Raw genomic sequence first — 20,211 nt, 5'->3', positions numbered from 1 at the left:
AAAGCATTGATTTGGGGGGGCATGGGTTAAGTTGTTATATTTTACATCAGGATTAAACCTTGGCACAACATCATGGGCCAAAGGGCCTGTTCTGTGCTGTACTTTTCTATATTCTATGTTCTGTATTGAAGAATGGATAGTCAGAATTTTTCCCAGGGTGGAAAGGTTAACTACAGGAAGGCACAGGTTCAAGGTGAGAAGCAGAAACTTTAGAGGAGATATGCAGGGAAAATTTGAGTGCGGTGGGTGCCTGGAATGCACTATAGGTGGCGATGTTGGAAGCAGGCACGTTAGCAACATTCAAGGTGTATCTTGATAGACACATGAATGGGAGGCGAACAGAGGGATAGAAACCATGTGTGGACAATAATTAACAGGTCTAAGTAAGGAACAGGAATTGGCACAGGCTTGATGGGCTGAATTCCTGATCCAGTGCTGTTTTGTTCTTTGTTCGTATGAGGAGCAGTTGAAGACTCTGGGTCTGTACTCATTGGAGGTTAGAAGTATATGGGGAATCTCATTGAAACTTCCAGAATACTGAGAGGCCTGGATGTTGGGAAGATATTTTCATTAGTGGGTGAGACTAGGAATGAGGACACAGCCTTAGAGTGAAGGAACACCCCTTTAGAACTGAAATGAAAGGAATTTATTTAGCCAAAGGATGTTACAGCTGTGGAAGTTATTGCCACAGAAGGCTGTAAAGGCCAAGTCATTGAGTGCATTTAAGACTGAACTAGATAGATTCTTGATTGGTGAAAGCATTAGGGTTATGGGGAGAAGGCAGGAGAATGGGGTTGAGTAACATAGCAGCCATAATTGAATGGTGGAGCAGATTCAGTGGGACTAATTCTGCTGCTGTATCTTGTGGTCTAATTATAAATGTGTATTTGTGTATCCCACAATGGAATGTGTGGTTGCCTCATTGAATATCCCTACCAATGTCAAAATGCAGAGTGCAGTGGTGAGGGATGGCATGATGCCTAGTCTTCATTCTCTATACTTGTATTTACAGAGAGACACAGTCCACACTTCTAACAAAATCATACATATGTACGCACATTGAGTCCCCAATTAATACCTGTCACATGATTATATTTCAGTCAGGAGTGTTCAATGTAATGAACATTTCTTTTAAACCTTTCTCCTTTACAACCACACTAAGGTTTCTTCATTTTAATAATGTTCTAGTTTTTTTTAACCAATTAAAAAGGTACGACTTTGTAACAACGTTTCTCCATTTGTGACTCAAAGTAAGTTGTATGTTTTACCATGTGTCTTCAAATAGCCCAGGTCAGTTTGGGACATAATCTCCATAAGTAGTCTTGCTGGTGAAGCAATTTCTCCCCCATTCCTCCCTCCACTCCCCACACATGTGAAACTGTTTTACCTGGTGATGGCTAATTTTGTTTCTATGCCTACTCGGTCACCAAGCTTCTTGTCAGTCATTACTAATTGCCTGGAACTGTGGATAATGCAAGGATCGCAAAGCCACACTGAAATTGTCTTGTAATATTCAAGAAACTCTTGTAAGCTGTTTCTACTCTGCGTACTTGCTTTGTTAATCAATTCCATAAAACTGTTGAGACAGTCAACTCCAATCTCAGGCTCATTTGGTAAGGCAACTTAGGGAAGGGCTTTAATTTGGGGCCCAATATGTGAATTTCTCTTTTACTACCTCTCTATCGATCACTCTGCACTTTTGCTGGATTCTTAATGTTATCCTTTTTTCTAACTGACCCAATATTTCCTAATAATATCTTAAGTATGAATAAATAAATAAATTAATCAGTGTAGTGCACATAATTGTTTTGTAGAAAACTAGCTTATTTAAAGATTTAGTTTTTGTCTTTTTGATGATAACTACCTGCAGAACTTAACCATGTAAGCAAGCATTTTGTGTGCAAACTTCTATTTTTGGTTTTAAATTTCTTTCTACAGCTTTGTTTGTGACAATTGCTTGAAGAAAGCTGGTAAAACCAGGAAAGAGAACAAATTCAGCTCCAAAAGTAAGTATTCATATCCTTTTTAAGCCTTTCAATAGGGAACTGATGTCACCAACATTTAATTGGCAGCTAAAATGATTTGTTTAGAACTTGTAAATCTTCAAAAGTACTTATTATTCAAAATGAAAATGCTACTGCTCATTAGATTCCATTTTTGCCTTTCATCATCTTTGTATTCTGAAGAGTCGATAAATAAAAACATTAAGAGTCTTCGAGCAAAATCTGTATATGACTTTGTTGGGTAAATGTTAGAGTACGTTTTATTGACAGGCTGAAACAAATTGAAACGAAAATTTAAAACAGGTTGAAAAATGGACCGTTTAAGTTGTAAAAAGAACTTGGGAAAGTTCTCCTTACGTTGCACTGATGAGACTGCATCTGGAGTACTTTGTTCAATATTGGTCACCTTTCCTAAGGAAGGATATCATTATATTGACCAGTTCAGAGAAAGTGTGCCATTCTAATGCCTTAAATGGCTAGGTTGTCTTTTTAGGAAGCATTAGACAGACTAAGTTTGTATCACATGGAGTTTAGAAGAGTAATATATGACTTGTTTGAAGCATGTATCATCCTGAGGGGACTTGACAGGACAGATTTAGAGTAAATGTTTACTCCTGTGGGAGAATCTAAAAGTGGAGTCATTGTTTAAAAGCAAGGGTTGCCCATTTTAAACAGATGAGATGAGCTTTTTTTAATCTCTGAGGGGCATGAGTCTATGAAATTCCATTTCTGAAAAGGCAGTGAAATTAGTCTTTGAATATTTTTAAGGCAGAGGTGGATAAACTTTTGGTAAGCAAGGGAGTGAAGGGCTTTCATATGTAGGTGAGAATGTGGATTTGTGATTACAATCAGATCAACCAGGATCTTATTAAATGGGTGGAACTGGTTCAGGGGGTTAAAACCTACTCGTGTTCCAGGTTGTATGGAAAGGAAACAATTTCCCTCCTTTCCTAAATGTTAAAATACAGGCAATGCCATTGAAAATCATGTAGTTTAGTTTCCTATTTCAAGTGAGTTAGCTATGGCTCAGTTGATAGCACACCAACCTCTGAATCATCATGTTCCAGGCTCATGTCCTCCTAGAGGGCTTGAAAAATCAGCAATGGCACTCCACTGAATTACTGACTGCACAGACTGGTGTTGTGATTTGAAGGAGATGTTAAACGAGGCTATATTTGTCTGCTTGAGTGGATGTTAAAATTTGGATCCATACATGAATAGGAAAGTTTAGGAGAGATAGGGACCAGGAGCAGGCAGGTGAGCGTAGTTTAGTTTGGATTATGTTCAGCATGGACTGGTTGGACCAAATGGTCTGTTCTGTGCTGTTTGACTCTATGACTGCATTGTCACTCTAGTCCCACTATGCTACTAATCACAACATAAAATAATACTTTTTCTAGTTACCAATATGACCAATTTTATTGATTAGTGGATTTTCTTGAAGACAAAAGGATTGGATATTTTGAAGTCTGTTGCTTTGATGTTCTGACACTTCTGTTTATTCATTCACGGGATGAGGGCATCACTGGCAAGGGAAGCATTTATTGACCATCCCTAATTGCACGGAGAGTAGTTAAAAGTCCACCACACTACTGTGGGTCTGGAGTAAGCACATTAGTGATCCATATGGGTTTTCCTGACAATGAGCGATGGGTTTTAGTATCATTAGAACCTTGTTTCCGGATTTTTTTTATTACTGAATTCAAATTACAGCATCTGCCATGGAAAGATTTGAATCCAGGTTTCAGAACATTATCTGGGCCTCTGGATTAGCAGTCCAGCGATAATACCACAAGGCCATTGCCTCCCTTGAATGTAGGTATGTTACTGATCATGCATGCTGAGAGCTTGCTCAAGAAATACATTCCGCAGAGATTTTTTTAATCACTATTTCAGAAGAACAAATAGATTTTACCCTGAATCTGTTTTCAGAAATGGAAGAGATCATCTAAGCAGTTTCTTCACTGCATGCTTCCCTCAATTCAATTAGTTCTTAGCAAGCTCCCACTTACGCAACTTCCTCCAACCCAGCTTGTTCTTAGCAGAATTGTTTCTAATTGACTCAGAAAAACAAGAACTTGTCCAAGTAGTCACTGTTCAAAACAACCTCAGCAAACTGGGTTGGTACTACAGATGCTGATGAAGGGCTTTTGCCTGAAACGTCGATTTTCCTGCTCCTCGGATGCTGCCTGACCTGCTGTGCTTCCAGCACCACTCTAATCTAGGCTCTATAGCTAGTGAAGCAGTTATTACTCGCATTTTTTTTAGATTGAGTGACCTCTTTTAAGCGAGCCATTTTAAGTATGTCTATAAAACTTGAATTAAGTTCCCATTTCCACAGTTCTTCAACTCATAAGTCTTTCAAACAATATTCAATATAAAACATCTTCATAAAACCTCCACCCTTGGAAAAATGAAATTCTGTTTTTCAGTGTATTTCACGGGAAAATGTATACTTTAAAATTAAGCCATTCACACACACTTTATATGTAACCTGTGTGATTATCTCTGATGCTTACATACCTCTAATGAGATTGCATTCTTGACAAAGCATTGGCCACTCCATTGTTTTTCCTTGTATTAAGAATAGTCTTTGAAAGATAAGACTGGAAAAGCATCTCTGTCAAAATAGTCTGACATTTTTGTTTTTACATTTTTCCACAGTGGCTTTGAGGTTATAATCAATATGTGCCAATGTCTTTCTGTAACTATGGCAGGTATATCCTTCAAAATGTTTAAGAACTAGTAGCAGGATTTCCTTTCGTGTCTGTTTAGTTTTCCAGAAAAGTACCTTCCTGTCTTCTCTATGCTTAGCCCATTTTCTTATAATAGAATGCACTCACTCCCAATCACTAGCATCAATTGGTGCTTAAAGCATTGATTGAAGTTTTGTGTAGCCAGCATGGATTAATACTGTTTTCAACTTCTTAAAAGATGCCTGGTACTCCCTTGACTTTCTTTTCAGGAAAATTTGTCAGTGGGCAGTTTTAATGCTGAAATTTGTAATAAAACCCTCACACACCCAAAAACCAGGGCAGCACGGTGGCTTAATGGTGAGCACTGCTGCCTCACAGCGCCAGGGATGCAGGTTCAATTCCAGCCTCAGGCTAATGTCTGTGTGGAGTTTGCACGTTCTCCCTGTGTCTGCATGGATTTCCTCTGGATGCTCTGATTTCCTCCCACAGGCCAAAGATGTGCTGGTTAGGTGAATTGACCATGCTAAATTGCCATCATGTGTAGGTTAGGTGCATCATTCAGGGGGAATGGGTCAGGGTGGGTTACTGTTCGCAGGGTTGGTGTGGACTTGTTGGGCTGAAGGGCCTATTTCCATATTGTTGGGATTCTAATTCTAAAAATTCTAAAATCCTCCGTTTAGCTAAAGAATCAGGGAGCTCCATTAATGTTTGTACTTGGTATTCTTTGCAGCAGTTGTCTTTGCTCAACGATACATCCTGTGTAAGTTTCTCATACTTCTGTAAGTTCACTATGACAAGGTTTATCACCAAATCAGCCAATTGTAATTTTCTAAACAAAACTTCTAATTGTTTCAAGGTGTCTTCCTTTCTGACACTGAATATGTCATTGAGATAAACTATTCCATGAGGAACACTGTCTACCACTTGCTCGGTCAGTCTGTGGACAGTTGCTAAAGAACTTTTTTTTAAGACCCAATAGTATACTAAGCATTGAATAAGACTATCTGCATTTGCAAAGGCAGATATCTCCTCACCTCTGAATGTTAAAGGACCTTACCCCTATCTCATTGATAAAACTAATTTGGAGAAATCTAGCACTACCACTCCTATTAAGGAATTGAGTAGGAGTCTGCCTTTCTGTAGTTGATGCAGAATTAGATTGAACCATCAGGCTTCAGTACTAATATTACTGGAAACTCCAACTGCTTTGAGGGGTTTAATTCGATGATTTTCAAATGTATATTGGATTTCTGCTTTCACCTGACCATAATTCTTTCAGCCTAGATGATAAGGATATATCCTCCTATATTACAACATATGTGGCTAAACCTTCACACCCTAGTTTGTCCCTAGAGACTCCATTAAACTTAAAGAGTAACTTTGTTAGGTCTTTTTGTTCTTTTGCTTCTAAATATGAAAGCATGATGTATATCTTTCCTAACAATTTAGTGTTAGCTGTTTGGATAGTAGGTGGTTAAATCTGGAAAATGTCCAGTCCTCCTCCTATTACTTTCATCCTCCACTGTGCTTACAACCTGACACACCTGTATTTGCATATCCAACACTTGATGGTGATGATGCTTCAACATATTAATGCAACACAGATTCTGACGTGAAGCTGATTCTTTTTATGGGAATCAATTTACTAATTCTTTTAACTACCTTATATGAACCACTGGACCATCCTTCCAGTCGTTCACTTTGTAAAGGACTAAAACATGGTCCCCAGTTGAAATGTTTGGGATTTGGGATGCTTTTTAGGCCTGTTGTTTTAAAGGGGCTAAAACTAGTAGATTAATGAATTCTGTCTGAATGACAAAAGAAATTCAAGTTACAATAGTTGGTTTGCCCGCCAAGCTAATCGGTTAGTATGCAGGCGTTTAGTCACTGTGCTGGATAACATCATCACTGCACCTTCCGTTGAAGCATTGTCATAATTCATTTTTGTGCCAATGATGAGGATATTCATAACATGATGATCAGGGCATACGGTTGATTGTTTGGTACCTTTCTAAAGCTCCTTGTGTCTGGGCTATATGCTGAAGGCTTTAGCACTTATACTCAGACTACTCATAACATACTGAAAAAATTTAGATACTAAATTGGAACCATGATTTGACTGAAGAGCTGAGCTAACTTTTCTAACCTTGCCTTAGACGTAATTCTTCTTAAGGATATGATCTCTGGGAATTGAATAGCCAAATCCTTTGATAATACAGATAAATTAGTGTCCCATTTTTGTTTTATCAGAGTCCCACACAATCCACCACCACCCCACTACACAGTTCCTCAAAAACCGGTATACAATTTAAGCATGTAACTTTGACCGCATGTAGCTTTCCCACATCCTGACGTACATCGTATGTTTTACCACATCCTTGTAAAGACCTGACCAGTGCAAATATCAACTTGTATATCTTCACGGGTTATCACTCATATTTCTTGATGATACTTAGGTGGTGTCACTATCTGGTGAACCACCATCCATTCCTTGTCTGCAGGTTTATGAGCAGGTCTCCACTTCACTTCATTAGAATCCCCTTTTTCACATACAAATATTCCAGAACTCCTTCAGCTTCAACTTCAGTTTGATAATTGGAAGATAGTTGTGGTTGTTGTAGGTCAATCATCTCAGCCCAAGGACTTTGCAGGAGTTCTTCCAGGTAGTTACGTCCTAGGCCTACACTTTTTCAATTGCTTTGTCAATAACCTTCCCTCTATCATAAGTTCAGAGTTAGGACTATTGCTGCTGATTGCACAATGTTTTGTGCTATTCACAGCTTAGATTTGAAGCAGTCTGTGTCCATGTACAGCAAGACCAAGACAGCATGCAGGCTTGGACTGATAGCAGACATTTAATGTTCGCACAGTGTAAGTACCAAGCAATGACTGTCTCCACCAAAAAAAATCTAACCATTGATGTTCAATAGCAATTGTATTGCTGAATCCATCATTATCAACACACATTCAGTTACCATTGACTAGAAACTGAACTGGACGGCCATATAAAGAAAAATGAAAAGAACAGCGAATGCTGTAAATCAGAAACCAAAATAGAAGTTGCTGGAAAAGCTCAGCAGGTCTGGCAGCATCTGTGGAGAGAAATCTCACATTTCTGGTCGAGTGACATTCAGCCTGAAAGGTTAACTCTGATTTCTGTCCGCAGATGTTGCCAGACCTGAGTTTTGCCAGCTATTGCAATTTTTGTTTCAGCCAAATGAATAATTTCCCTATAGGAGCAAGTCAGAGGTTTGGGATTCTGCAGTGAGCAACATCTGTCTCCCCAGTGTCTACAAAGTACAAGTATGGCATGTAATGAAATATTATTGACTTGCCTAGATCTGTGCTCCAACAACAGTCTCAAAACTTGACACCATCCAGGACAAAGCAGTCTGCTTGATTCAGACCCAGCCATCTGGTTTAAGATGTACATGATGTGCTGCAGTCACTCATCCAGGCTCCTCTAAAAGCTTCTTTCAAATTCATGACTTCTACCACCTAGAAGGACAAGGGCAACAGCTACATGGGCACCTTCACCTGAATTTTCCCCTTCAAGCTCCAGTATCCTGACTTGGAGCTTTATCACAGTCCCTTCACTGTTGCAGAGTCAAAATCTTTAGATTAGATTAGATTAGACTTACAGTGTGGAAACAGGCCCTTCGGCCCAACAAGTCCACACCGACCCGCCGAAGCGCAGCCCACCCATTCCCCTACATTTACCCCTTACCTAACACTACGGGCAATTTAGCATGGCCAATTCACCTGACCCTGCACATCTTTGGACTGTGGGAGGAAACCGGAGCACCCGGAGGAAACCCACGCAGACACGGGGAGAACGTGCAAACTTCACACAGTCAGTCGCCCGAGGTGGGAATTGAACCCGGGTCTCTGGCGCTGTGAGGCAGCAGTGCTAACCACTTCCTTACAGGACTGTGTGTGTTCCCACTTCTCCATGTCTGCAGCAGTTCAAGAAGGCTGCTCATCACCACCTGGCAATAAATTTCCATTTCTATTTCAAACTGCTTCAACTGCAGTTGAATTCTTGCTGATTTCATTGACTCACCATCTATTGCCATCAATTACTTGCGTAAGGTATGATTTGCCTGAATAGTATGCAAAGTAATACTTTTCACTGTATCTCAGTATGTCGTCCCGCTCCCCCCTCAGTCGAAGCAAAACACTCAGGCACAATGCTGTTTTACCTCCTTCAGCTTTATTCCAGGCTCTGGAGATAGAGAGAACGTCCCCCTTTGTGCACAGAGACATGAGTTCTCAGTCTTTTCTCTCGAACATCAGTTTCTTACTGAATTATATAATCATTTTACAGGGAGGAACATCCAGACAAGGCAACATACATATTGTTTGGTTTACCGTTGCCATCAGCAAGTGTCAATAGTAAAGATTAAGCCATCTGCTGTTGCACAGTGGACGTTCTTAACCTTAACTCGCTTCACATAACAAATACTTTTCACCTTGTTAAAGTGACCTTGCATATTGAATGTTTCCAATATTGTTAAATAGCTCTACATAATGAATGCTTTTCCACCTTGTTAACCTACTACCTTTGCCTCCAGCACTCCATTGTTAACAACAGGTTCCTATCTGATCTGAGTCATGCTCAGTTGAGTTTCACAAAACTTCACTCTTTCCCTACCTGCTTATACCCTATACACATTCTCATTCCCTCCTTTTATCATTTCATGATGACCAATGGCATCAATTTTATAAGACTCTGGCAGCCAGTCTTTAAGCAAGTTATTGACACACAGCATACAATGATTACAACAGAAAAAATTACTAGCCACTTACAATAAATAGAACTTGAAGAATCTTCCCATGTGGAAAAAAAATTCACCAGTAAAGTTCATAAATCCACAGTCCTTAATGACTAGTCCATGCCCTCCAAGTCGAGTGGAAACGAGCCAGTTCTCCAAAGTCTCTTTTAGTAAAGTCCAACCTGAAAACAAAATTCAGTCTGTTCTTCTGCACACCACCTTATGGAGAAATCTGAATTCTTGGGTAAGGGCAGTTAAGTACTTAACAAAACTGACGAAACTTCCGACCTTTCGGAGATATTTCAGATGGAGGATACCAGCACATCTGAGCATGACTGCAGCAGCAGACTAGGCAAACACAGCATTCTTTGTTGCTTCTGCTCCTGCTGTGCTGTTAAATGTAACAAAGCCAAATGACTGTTGTGATGTAAGCATAATCAGTGAACCTTCATATCCCTTAAAGACAAGGTAAGGCTCATGTGGTTTAATGTCTGTAGGAAGGCCACTGACAAAAAATGTACAGACCTCCTCTTCACTGTTGTTAACTTCACTTTTCATGCTCATGACTGGGGAACTGATTGAGTCTGTTGGAACAGGTTGTGGAGGGGCAGGCAGTGGTCTGAAGGTATGCTTTACCTGTGAATGGAGAAATTCTAGAGATGATGTTAGCTGCTGAAAGTATCTTTACATTTCCACTCATTCCTTTTTTGCCAAGGTGGTTATCAATATGAAGGCAGTCACACATTTAACTACACTAAATTGTGTCTGCCAGTATGACATTATCAAGTTTTATACAATCCATAAACTTCTAAATTGTACTGCTTAAACAATTCAATTATAAACAACGATCAATGGTCCTAAAATCAAACAAACCAAAGTATTTAAAATTCAAACACTCTCAGCATGGCAAACTTACATTGAAACTTCCTTTTCTGACCCAGGTATTCGTACAACCTTAATTTCAGCGTTTCTCGTTTTTTTTTGGCATCATCTCACTGAAGTAACACTTACAAAACGAGAAAGCCCTCTCAGCGGACCACATGGCGCCACAGTCCAAGCTATTGTCTTCCCCCTGAACAAAGACTTGAGTCTCAAATTTCACCATTCTTTAACCCCTTTCTCACTTTACTCATCACGGGGACTCGAATCCCAATTAAACACCAAACTCGAACTTTGCACAAACACAGTATGTATGACAATAATAAATCAAATCTAATCTGATTTATGTTGATATTCTTCGAATGATGGGCTTTTACCTCAATTACATCAGCTTCCCTAGCTGTTTATAACTCTAACTCAGAGTTTGGTATATATGTTTGAAAGTGAAGTTGTGGGCTACAAAAATAGGGCTGGAGAGTGGGACTAGCTGGGTAGCTCTTCTAGGAGCTGGCACAGACATGATGGGTCAAATGGCCTCCTCCTGTACTGCAAAATTCTGTGATTCCAGCACCAATATTCTAGGCAGTTCAATTAGCTTCACCTTAGTTATACATTGCAAATCATTCATGAATAAATCTTTCACTGACGGAAGAGTCTTGCAACTGTCAAAACCAGTTTGCAAAAATTAAAGTATGAAGAACCTGATGAATTCATCTTTTTCCAGTTATAAATGCCCCACTTTTTCAATTAAACAATGTTGTAATTGAATATCCCATTTAAGCCCCTTCTTTTTAATGTTACCCACAGAAGCTGAAAAAGTACAATATTGCCCTCGTCCCACTGCTCCATTGGTTGGAATATAAATAAAAGTAGTTTTTCCAACTGCCAAGATGCCCAGTTAAACAAAAAGTTCTATCAACCAGTTTCTTAATAACAAAATAATGAGTTTATTGATAAAATACAATTTATTCAGTAAAGGTGCAATAATTGGTTAACTTACATAGTCAGTAATAGGAATGCTTATCCTTTTAGTATCATCGAAAACAAAGGCACATTCTAGAAGAAAAGAGATAAAATGATTTATCTACAGAGATTATTGTTTTAAAAACAAAAGTCACTTTGGCCAATGGATTATTCTTGAAGACAAAGGGATCAAGTCTGGGATGTTTCAGTGTCTGTTGCTCTAATGTTATGGCATGTGGGGATCACGTCACTAATTATGCACAGTCTCTGAAGTCCTGCAGAGACAGTTTCCTCAAGAAATATTCTGTAAGTCATTCTTTGAAAAGAACAAATGAGAATCACCTTAATCAATGTAGATGACTTTTTCTTTACAGAAATGACATCAATCACTCAGGCAGCTTCTTCTTAGCTAGTTTTCCTCGAGGTCAGCTAGTTCTTGGCACCATTCCTCTCCACTTCCACTCCAGTCTGATATGAATGGGAACATTATATCATATCAAAGAAATTTCTGCATCTTATGCCTGATCTCCTGTTCCTTGCAACCAACTGTTTTGGAATATAAAACAAAGTGGCTTAGAGACAAGTTACTATAAGACTTAGGGGTTATAGCTGGAGTGCACTAATACTCTAGTCCCACTGCACCACAGGTCACACCATAAAATAAAAATACCTTTTCCAGTTACCATGATAACTAATTAAATACCTAATCTAGAACAATCCCTAATGTTATGGCATGTGGGGATCACGTCACTAATTATGCACAGTCTCTGAAGTCCTGCAGAGACAGTTTCCTCAAGAAATATTCTGTAAGTCATTCTTTGAAAAGAACAAATGAGAATCACCTTAATCAATGTAGATGACTTTTTCTTTACAGAAATGACATCAATCACTCAGGCAGCTTCTTCTTAGCTAGCTTTAAGCAAAATGATCTTTGAACGAGGCTTCTTAATAAACACAATTGAGTTTATTATCAAAGCAAAAATATTCAGTAAAGATGTAATAAATGATCACCATTCATTCAGTAAGTAATGTAGAAGTATAAGTGTTTATCCCTCTAAATAACTTCAAAAACGCAAACTCGAACATAATGCGTGTGTTCACTCTGCACAAAACACTAGAGAGAAAAGGATTTCTCTGTAGAGATTTACTTTCTAGAAGAAAATAACTTTGATCTATGAATTATTCCTGAAGGCAAAAATGATAAAACACAGGACGTTCTGTTGTTCTCGGACCTTCCTCCAATTGAACCAGATGAAACAAGAACCTCTCCAAGCCAATCACTGTTCAGACCAGTCTTGGCTGGGTTTAAGCAGTTATCGTCATACCTGAGATTTCGAGGAAGTCTTATTTAAAGAAAAATTTCCATTTTCCACAGTAAACGTCCCAGATAAGTCCACAAAACTTGAAATAAATTCCTTTTCAGAGTTTAAGTCAAGCTTAAACTTAACCTCAGCCAAATTACATTTATTCTTAGCAGTATGCATTTAAAATAATATATAGAGGATATTGCCGTAGGTTATCAAATGTTATATGGTTGAATTAAAAATGGGTTCTGATTAACAATTAATGACTACCACTCAGTGAAATCCTTTGAGTGAAGAATATGCATTTTAAATTCTCAGTTTTTACTGTGGAGAAAGAAATGGACACTAGAGAACTCGGAAATAAATATTGATGTTTTGTAAACTATTCACACTACAGAAGGGGAAGGCTGGAAGCCTTAAATATAAAGGTGGATAAATCTCCACCTGATCTAGTGTATCTTAAGACATGAGAGGTTAGGGAGGAAATTGCGGGGGGCTCCTGCAGCAATATTTGTATAACTGCAAGTCATGTGCCGGATGACTGGAGTGGCTTATGTAGTGCCTTGAGAAGGGATGTAAGGAGAAGCCTGGGAACTATAGACCTGTGAGTCTGACCTGGGTGGTGGGTAAGTTGATGGAAGTGTTTCTGAAAGGAAGGTTTTATATGCATTTGGAGAGGCAAGGAATGATTAGGAATATTCAGCATGGTTTTGGGCAAGGGAAATTGTGTTTCTCAAACTTAATTGATTATTTTAAGGAAGTAACCATGAAGGTTGATGAGAATAGTGTTTACTTGAACTTTAGTAAAGCCTTTGACAAGATTCCACATGGTAGACTGATGAGTAAAGTCAGATCACATGGGATCCAGGATGAACTTGCCAATTAGATACAAAATTGGTTTAGTAGCAGGAGACAGTGTGATGGTGGAGGGTTGTTTTTCAGACTGGAGGCCCATGACCAGCAGTGTTCCACATGGATCAGTGCTCAATCCACTTTTTTGTTTGTCATATATACAAATGATTCAGATGAGAATTAAAGAAGGCATGGTTAGAAGGTTTGCAGGTGACACCAAAATTGATGGTATAGTGTACAGTGAAGAAGGTTATCTAAGATTACAAAGATATCTATCATTTGGGTCAATGGGGTTGAAGACTGGCGGATGAAGTTTAATTTGGATAAACACAAGGAATTACATTTTGGTAAAACAAAGGCAGAGCTTATACAATTAAAAGTAGGGCCTTAGGTGGTGTTGCAGAGAGACTGAGGGGTCCAGATACATAATTCTTTGACGTTTATATCCCACACATAGATAGGGTGGTTAAAAAGGCATTTATTTAGCATGCTTACCTTCATTGTTCAGACCTTTGAGTATCGGAGTTGAGAGGTTATGTTGGGGTTATACAGGACGTTAGTGAGGTCTCTTCTGGAGTACTGTGTCCAGTTTTGGTTGTCATCTTAAAAGAAGGATATTAAGCTAGAAAGATTTACCAGGATGTTGCAGGGAATGGAAGGTTTGAGTTACAATGGGAGGCTAGATAGGCTGGGACTTTCTTCACTGGAGTGTATGAGCTTGAGAGGTAACCTTATAGAGCTTTATAAAATCCTGAAGGGTATTGATAAGGTGAATGGCAGGTGACTTTTCCCTAGGGTGGAGAGCTTCAAGACTCGGGGGCATGTTGTTTAAGGTGAGTCGAGAGAGTGGTACTGGAAAAGCACAGCAGGTCAGGCAGCATCCAAGGAGCAGGAGAATCGACGTTTCGGGCGTAAGCCCTCCCTGGTGAAGGGCTTATGCCCAAAACGTCAATTCTCCTGTTCTTCGGAAACTGCCTGACGTGCTTAGTTTTTTCAGCACCACACTCTCGACTCTGATCTCCAGCATCAGCAGTCTTCACTTTCTCCATATTATTAAGGTGAGAGGAGGAAACTTTTTAAAAAGACCAGGGTATCTTTTTGAAAAACACAGAGGAAGTACAGTTACAACTTTAAAAGGCATCTAGATAAGTACCATGAATAAGGAAAGTTTTGAGGGATATGGGCCAAGCACAGGCAGGTGGGACTAGTTTAGCTTGTGATTATGTTGTCATGGACTCATTGGACCAAAGGGTCTGTTTTCATGCCATATTACACTGCTACTTTACATAGTTAATGCAGTAATTGTTATCCTGTGTAAAATAGCATGGCAGAACTTTACCTGCAGTCTTCATCTTTCAGAAAATTGATTAAACTCTTTTTTTTACCCAATCTCAGTGCAGGCTTTCATTATTGATTTGAAAACTCATATCTATCTGGCTGGTTGCTCGTTATGGGAAGTAATACTAGAATCTTGAAGTGAGTCAGACCAGGCTGAACTAGCAGGAGCTGTTGGGGATATGGTGCTGTTGCATTCTCTTTGATAGGATTGCTTGACTGCATAGGAATCATGAGGGAAGCCTTTACCCTTCTATAAAATGGCTATCTCCCAATTTGTCCTCAACAGGGACAAAAGATTCTGTTGCATAAATATGTGCTGATTAGATTTTCGATCTTGTACAATGTGGCTGTCGTACTTCAATTATGATATTGCTTACTATCAACTAATTATTGTTGATAGTAATAACTAATAACTTGAGAAATTGGCAGATTGTAAACTGGATTTCATTCTGCTTCTCATATTTGCTTATATTGTTTCTGTTCATAGGATTACAAACAACCAGGTTAGGGAATCATTTAGAAGACAGAGTGAACAAATTTCTGCGACGCCAGAATCATCCTGAAGCAGGCGAAGTATATGTTCGTGTGGTATCCAGCTCTGATAAAACTGTGGAAGTTAAACCAGGAATGAAAAGCAGGCAAGTAAAGGGAACATATGAAAGTTATTAAATTTATTCTCCATATATAACGAAATGAAAAATATGGTTACCTGGTGAGTTTTATAATTAATTTCTGCCAGACAAAACTCGTGGAAGTTAAACTGGTGTTTGCAGATGATGGTGTTGAGAGGCACCTTGTAGATCAGGAGGTGGTGATGATAACAGGTGAATAACAGATAGGACAAGGAGGGATGATGTAAGAACTAATCCATTCATTTCAATTCAGGGCAGAGATGAGTCAACTGGGATTTTGAGTGGAATGGTTACTGCCCTGGGATTGTGGTAAATGTTAGAACTTCGGTCACCAGGTGATGTGAAAACTAGAATAGTGCACCAAATATTTATATGTTTAAAGTTTTTATTAGACATTAAATATTGTCTACTTCCAACACAAGTTTCAGCCTGGTCCCATATGAATAAGCAACGTGAATCCTCAGTTAATGTCCAGTTGAATACTTAATTAATACACAATGATGTGTTTGAGGAGCTTTGAAAGGAAAGTAAAGTCAAATGTGGTATCATTGCTGGAGGACTGATGGGTTAAAATGAATTTCTTGAGAGAAGATGGTGTCAGTTTTGAAGAGAAGGATTTAAGAAAGGCAATGAGTCTGATGTTAGTGTGAAAATAGGCCGGATAAAGGAATAGATGGTCATGAGTTGAGTGGAAAGGATTAGAGAGAGCAAACAATGAGTGACATGGAATTTCGAGCAAACTGGGTAAATTGGAAGTAGCATTGGTAAAGAAGGGGAAGAATTGGAAAACACAGTTGTGCAGATGGTCTAAGTCTGAGAAAGTTTTTTTTAAAATAAGGCACAGTTGTGATGTTGCTACATTGCCTGCTGGGTGTTGATTTTGGATTCATAAGATTAACTAGACCCATTGATGTATGAAGCCTACATTTAACTTCCAGCTTTACTTTTGTAAATGTGTAAATTACTAATGTGGAGGAGAAAATAAACTCAAAGCATGTTTCACTTTCTGACCTTTTGCATCAATATAAGTTGGAGTTCTGATACAATTTTTTCAATTCCTACTCTGCTTTGGCTTGTTTTGTTTGTTAACCAGTAGATTTTCTTTTGCATCTGCAGCTGAGAGGATTGTGTTCTAATGTAAAAGGTAAAAACAAGGTAAAAAGCCCCACCCCCACCCTCCTCTAGCTTATCTCTCCACGCTTCAGGCTCACTGCCTTTATTCCTGATGAAGGGCTTTTGCCCGAAACGTCGATTTCGCTGCTCGTTGGATGCTGCCTGAACTGCTGTGCTCTTCCAGCACCACTAATCCAGTATTGTGTTCTAATGTGTCCACCCTTCAGATTGTGCATAAAGATGGCCCTTTTCTTGTTTCAGGTTTGTGGACACAGGTGAAATGTCAGAGACCTTTCCGTATAGAACCAAAGCACTTTTTGCTTTTGAGGAGATTGATGGTGTGGATGTCTGCTTCTTTGGAATGCATGTACAGGAATATGGATCAGACTGTCCAACTCCTAATACAAGGTAGTGTGAAACTGTGCACTCAGTATCTTAGGAAATTATTTGGAGAGTCTGTTTTAGTTCCCTTTTTTCCTCTGTTTGTAATGGTAGCAGTTTTCACAATAGAAAAATAAAAATTTCATCTTTGTTAAAAGAGTGGGTAAGTATGATTAAAACTGATCGAATCACCAGCAAAGATAATTTTTGTTGCAGGAGAAACATGTATTTTAAACTGGTACTCGCTCTATTTTGGCCCCATAAGGCGAGTATTTATTTTAATGAATGAAGAACATGGCCTTTCTAATCCCAAGCTAGTGGCTGATTCTGTTATTCTTATACAATTTTGCAGACGTGTGTACATATCTTACCTCGACAGTATTCACTTCTTCCGCCCAAGATGCCTCCGAACTGCAGTTTATCATGAAATCTTAATTGGTTATCTGGAATATGTGAAAAAACTTGGGTAAGTTTGATCTTAATAAAAGCTGAACTTTGTAATTTATTTGTCTTTATGTAACTGGGGAAAAAATGCATATAAGTTTGGCCCTTCATGATTTATAAACCTCTGTAAGGTCACCCATCAGCCTCCAACGCTCCAGGGAAAACAGCCCCAGAATATTCAGCCTCTCCATATAGCTCAAATCCTCCAACCCTGGCAACATTCTTGTAAGTCTTTTCTGAACCCTTTCAAGTTTCATAACATCCTTCCGATAGGAAGGAGATCAGAATTGCACACAGTATTCCAAAAGTGGCCTAACCAATGTCCTGTACGGCACAACATGACCTCCCAACTCCTATACTTCATGCTTCGGTTTATCCAGGTAAGCGGTACCAGTCTTAATCATCTCTTGAGCTGCAGTGATTGTGTGACGGTGCCACAAACCAGACTGGCCAGACCTACCATAACAGCAGATTTTGTGATGGTGGCTACAAACTACAGAAGCAATAAATTTTTAGCTTTGCAAAGTTATATTTGACAGCATTTTGCACATTGTTCACCCAAAAAACTCCTTTCAATCTAAAGCTGAAAATGTGTTGCTGGAAAAGCGCTGCAGGTCAGGCAGCATCCAAGGAACAGGAGAATCGACGTTTCGGGCATCAGCCCTTCTTCAGGAAGTGATCCCTGAAGAAGGGCTGATGCCCGAAATGTCGATTCTCCTGTTCCTTGGATGCTGCCTGACCTGCTGCGCTTTTCCAGCAACACGTTTTCAGCTCTGATCTCCAGCATCTGCAGTCCTCACTTTCTCCTTGAACAGTCTAAAGCCCCAGTTCTTCGTCTCAGGATAAGGGGTCAACCATTTAGGACAGAGGGTGAGAAGAAATTTCTTTGTCATTCTTAGAATTCTGTACCCTAAGAATTCTAGGTTCTCAGTCATTGAGTATCTTTAAAAGTTATCTATTTTTCATTTAATCTCTTGCGCCTTTCACCTGATCAAAGGCTTTTCCTTTTCTTTTTTCACCTTCCCTCTTTCCATTGCTTTAAACTTTTTAATGTATCTGTTCCTTTTAATTCTGATGCAAGTTTTATCGTTCTGAAATTTTAACTCTCTTTCTCTTCCTATAACTGCTGCTTCACCTGCTGAATAATTCCAGCATTTTGTGTCAATTTCAGATTTCCAAAATTCACAGTAATTACATTTTGTTATTTACAGTTAAGGTTTTTGATTTTGAACTTAAACTGAAATCAGTAAATCTCTTTGCTGTTTTTCTTGTGATTTAGGTTATTGCCGTAACAGTTCATTTTGTTCTGTTTCCCACAGCTTTACACAGGGCCATATCTGGGCTTGCCCTCCCAGTGAAGGTGACGATTACATCTTTCACTGCCACCCAGCAGATCAGAAAATCCCCAAACCCAAACGATTGCAGGAATGGTACAAGAAAATGCTGGATAAAGCTTTTGCTGAGCGAATCATTCATGATTATAAGGTTTGTTCTGAAGTTCTGTTTTCATCCTAAGGTTTTAAAAATATTTCACGCAGCCTCTAAAGTAGTTCAATCCCTTCAGTGTGATAGTAATTTGTGATGCCACCCACTGTTCGTTTGTATAACTATAGTATTCAAAGGTACGCTTTCCTAAACTGCTTGACTTCATCTTGATCTTAGAAGGTGAAATGGCGTTTCACTTTTCAGGTCTATGCAGGAAAGATTTCTGTGAAAGGTGCCCCTAGTCGTATAAAAATTATTTTATTTGGAAAACTGAAAATCCTATCTGGACAAACTGCTAAAAATATCTGTATAATTAACATGTCTGGTTCAGGCAGACACATGTTCTCCATCTTACCAAGGGTCAGGGCAAATTGCAGATTACACTTCACATGGTCCTTAACAACTTGTAATATTCACTGCTTTTTGATAATATAATCAGGCAGAGAGATTCACAAAATACAATTATCTGACACTTTTTTGCCAGGTTAAAGTCTTAAAGTATGTTATCATTCAGGTACTTTCTCATCAATTTGTCATCACTTTCTGTGTGTTGTCTTCAAGTCCCTGAAATAGGAGGCCAGTACTTTTAATGATTAATAAATGACCCACGATACATTTATGTTGTAGTAAACTTTGTGCAGTAGTTCTTGTAGACTTTTCTGATGGTTCCAGTATGGTGCAGATCCAAAATTTTGTAGTCTTGATTAAACATAAAGTTCAGACATGTCAAATGGAGTACAAGGCAGTATTCGTGTGCGTACAGCTAAAGATATCTGTTCAAGAGTTATCTGCACACTCAGCTATTCTTCAGTAGCCGTGTAATAGATCCTTAGATTGCTCAATTCCTCCTTTAAAGTTGATTACTGAACACTTCATTTAAATTATCAACACTAAAACTATCTATTTAGGTCTGCCTTTCTCACCAAATCAGTTGATTTTTCCTGCAAATTCCTCCTTAAAGTCAACCAAATTAGTCTAACTAGTGTTAATCAATGCGGGGTCCCTGTGAATGCATGATTATCAGCCAGTGCTCAGCAAATTATACTAAATAGATTGAAATGTTGCACTTTCTAAATAGGTCAAAAGCTGAATGATAGTATCTTGAATGCAGTAATACACCAACAAAAGTTTCAAGTAGAAATGACAATACTTCCAACGGAGCAATGATGTTAATTAGTTTTAAGACAATTAATCAGTGTTGAATAGTTGGTATGTATTTGATTTGTAAAATAATAATCAGTTTCTGTTCTTTGAAATAGCAGAATGACGAATTCTGTGGCCTTCCTTGATCATTTTCCATACTAATAATATAAACTTAAGCAAAGCCTCTTCCTGCTTTATTGTTT

The 20,211-nt window shown here is 38.8% G+C and overlaps 1 protein-coding gene across 5 annotated transcripts in view; it reads left to right on the top strand.

The window, feature by feature from the left end:
* Positions 1–20,211, top strand: part of LOC140464531 (CREB-binding protein-like) — a 204,739-nt gene that overhangs the window by 157,808 nt on the left and 26,720 nt on the right. For all 5 annotated transcript variants that reach the window (XM_072559707.1, XM_072559706.1, XM_072559704.1 and 2 more), the window contains exons 23-27: positions 1,939–2,006; positions 15,298–15,448; positions 16,817–16,963; positions 17,289–17,402; positions 18,700–18,865. In XM_072559707.1, coding sequence (XP_072415808.1) covers positions 1,939–2,006; positions 15,298–15,448; positions 16,817–16,963; positions 17,289–17,402; positions 18,700–18,865 — 646 coding nt within the window. The remainder of the gene's footprint in view (positions 1–1,938; positions 2,007–15,297; positions 15,449–16,816; positions 16,964–17,288; positions 17,403–18,699; positions 18,866–20,211) is intronic.

This window comes from Chiloscyllium punctatum, chromosome 40 (genome assembly GCF_047496795.1).
Source record: "Chiloscyllium punctatum isolate Juve2018m chromosome 40, sChiPun1.3, whole genome shotgun sequence".
Lineage (NCBI taxonomy): Eukaryota > Metazoa > Chordata > Chondrichthyes > Orectolobiformes > Hemiscylliidae > Chiloscyllium > Chiloscyllium punctatum.
Note: the sequence above shows the minus strand (reverse complement) of the source record. Positions and strands in the feature narration are given on the sequence as shown.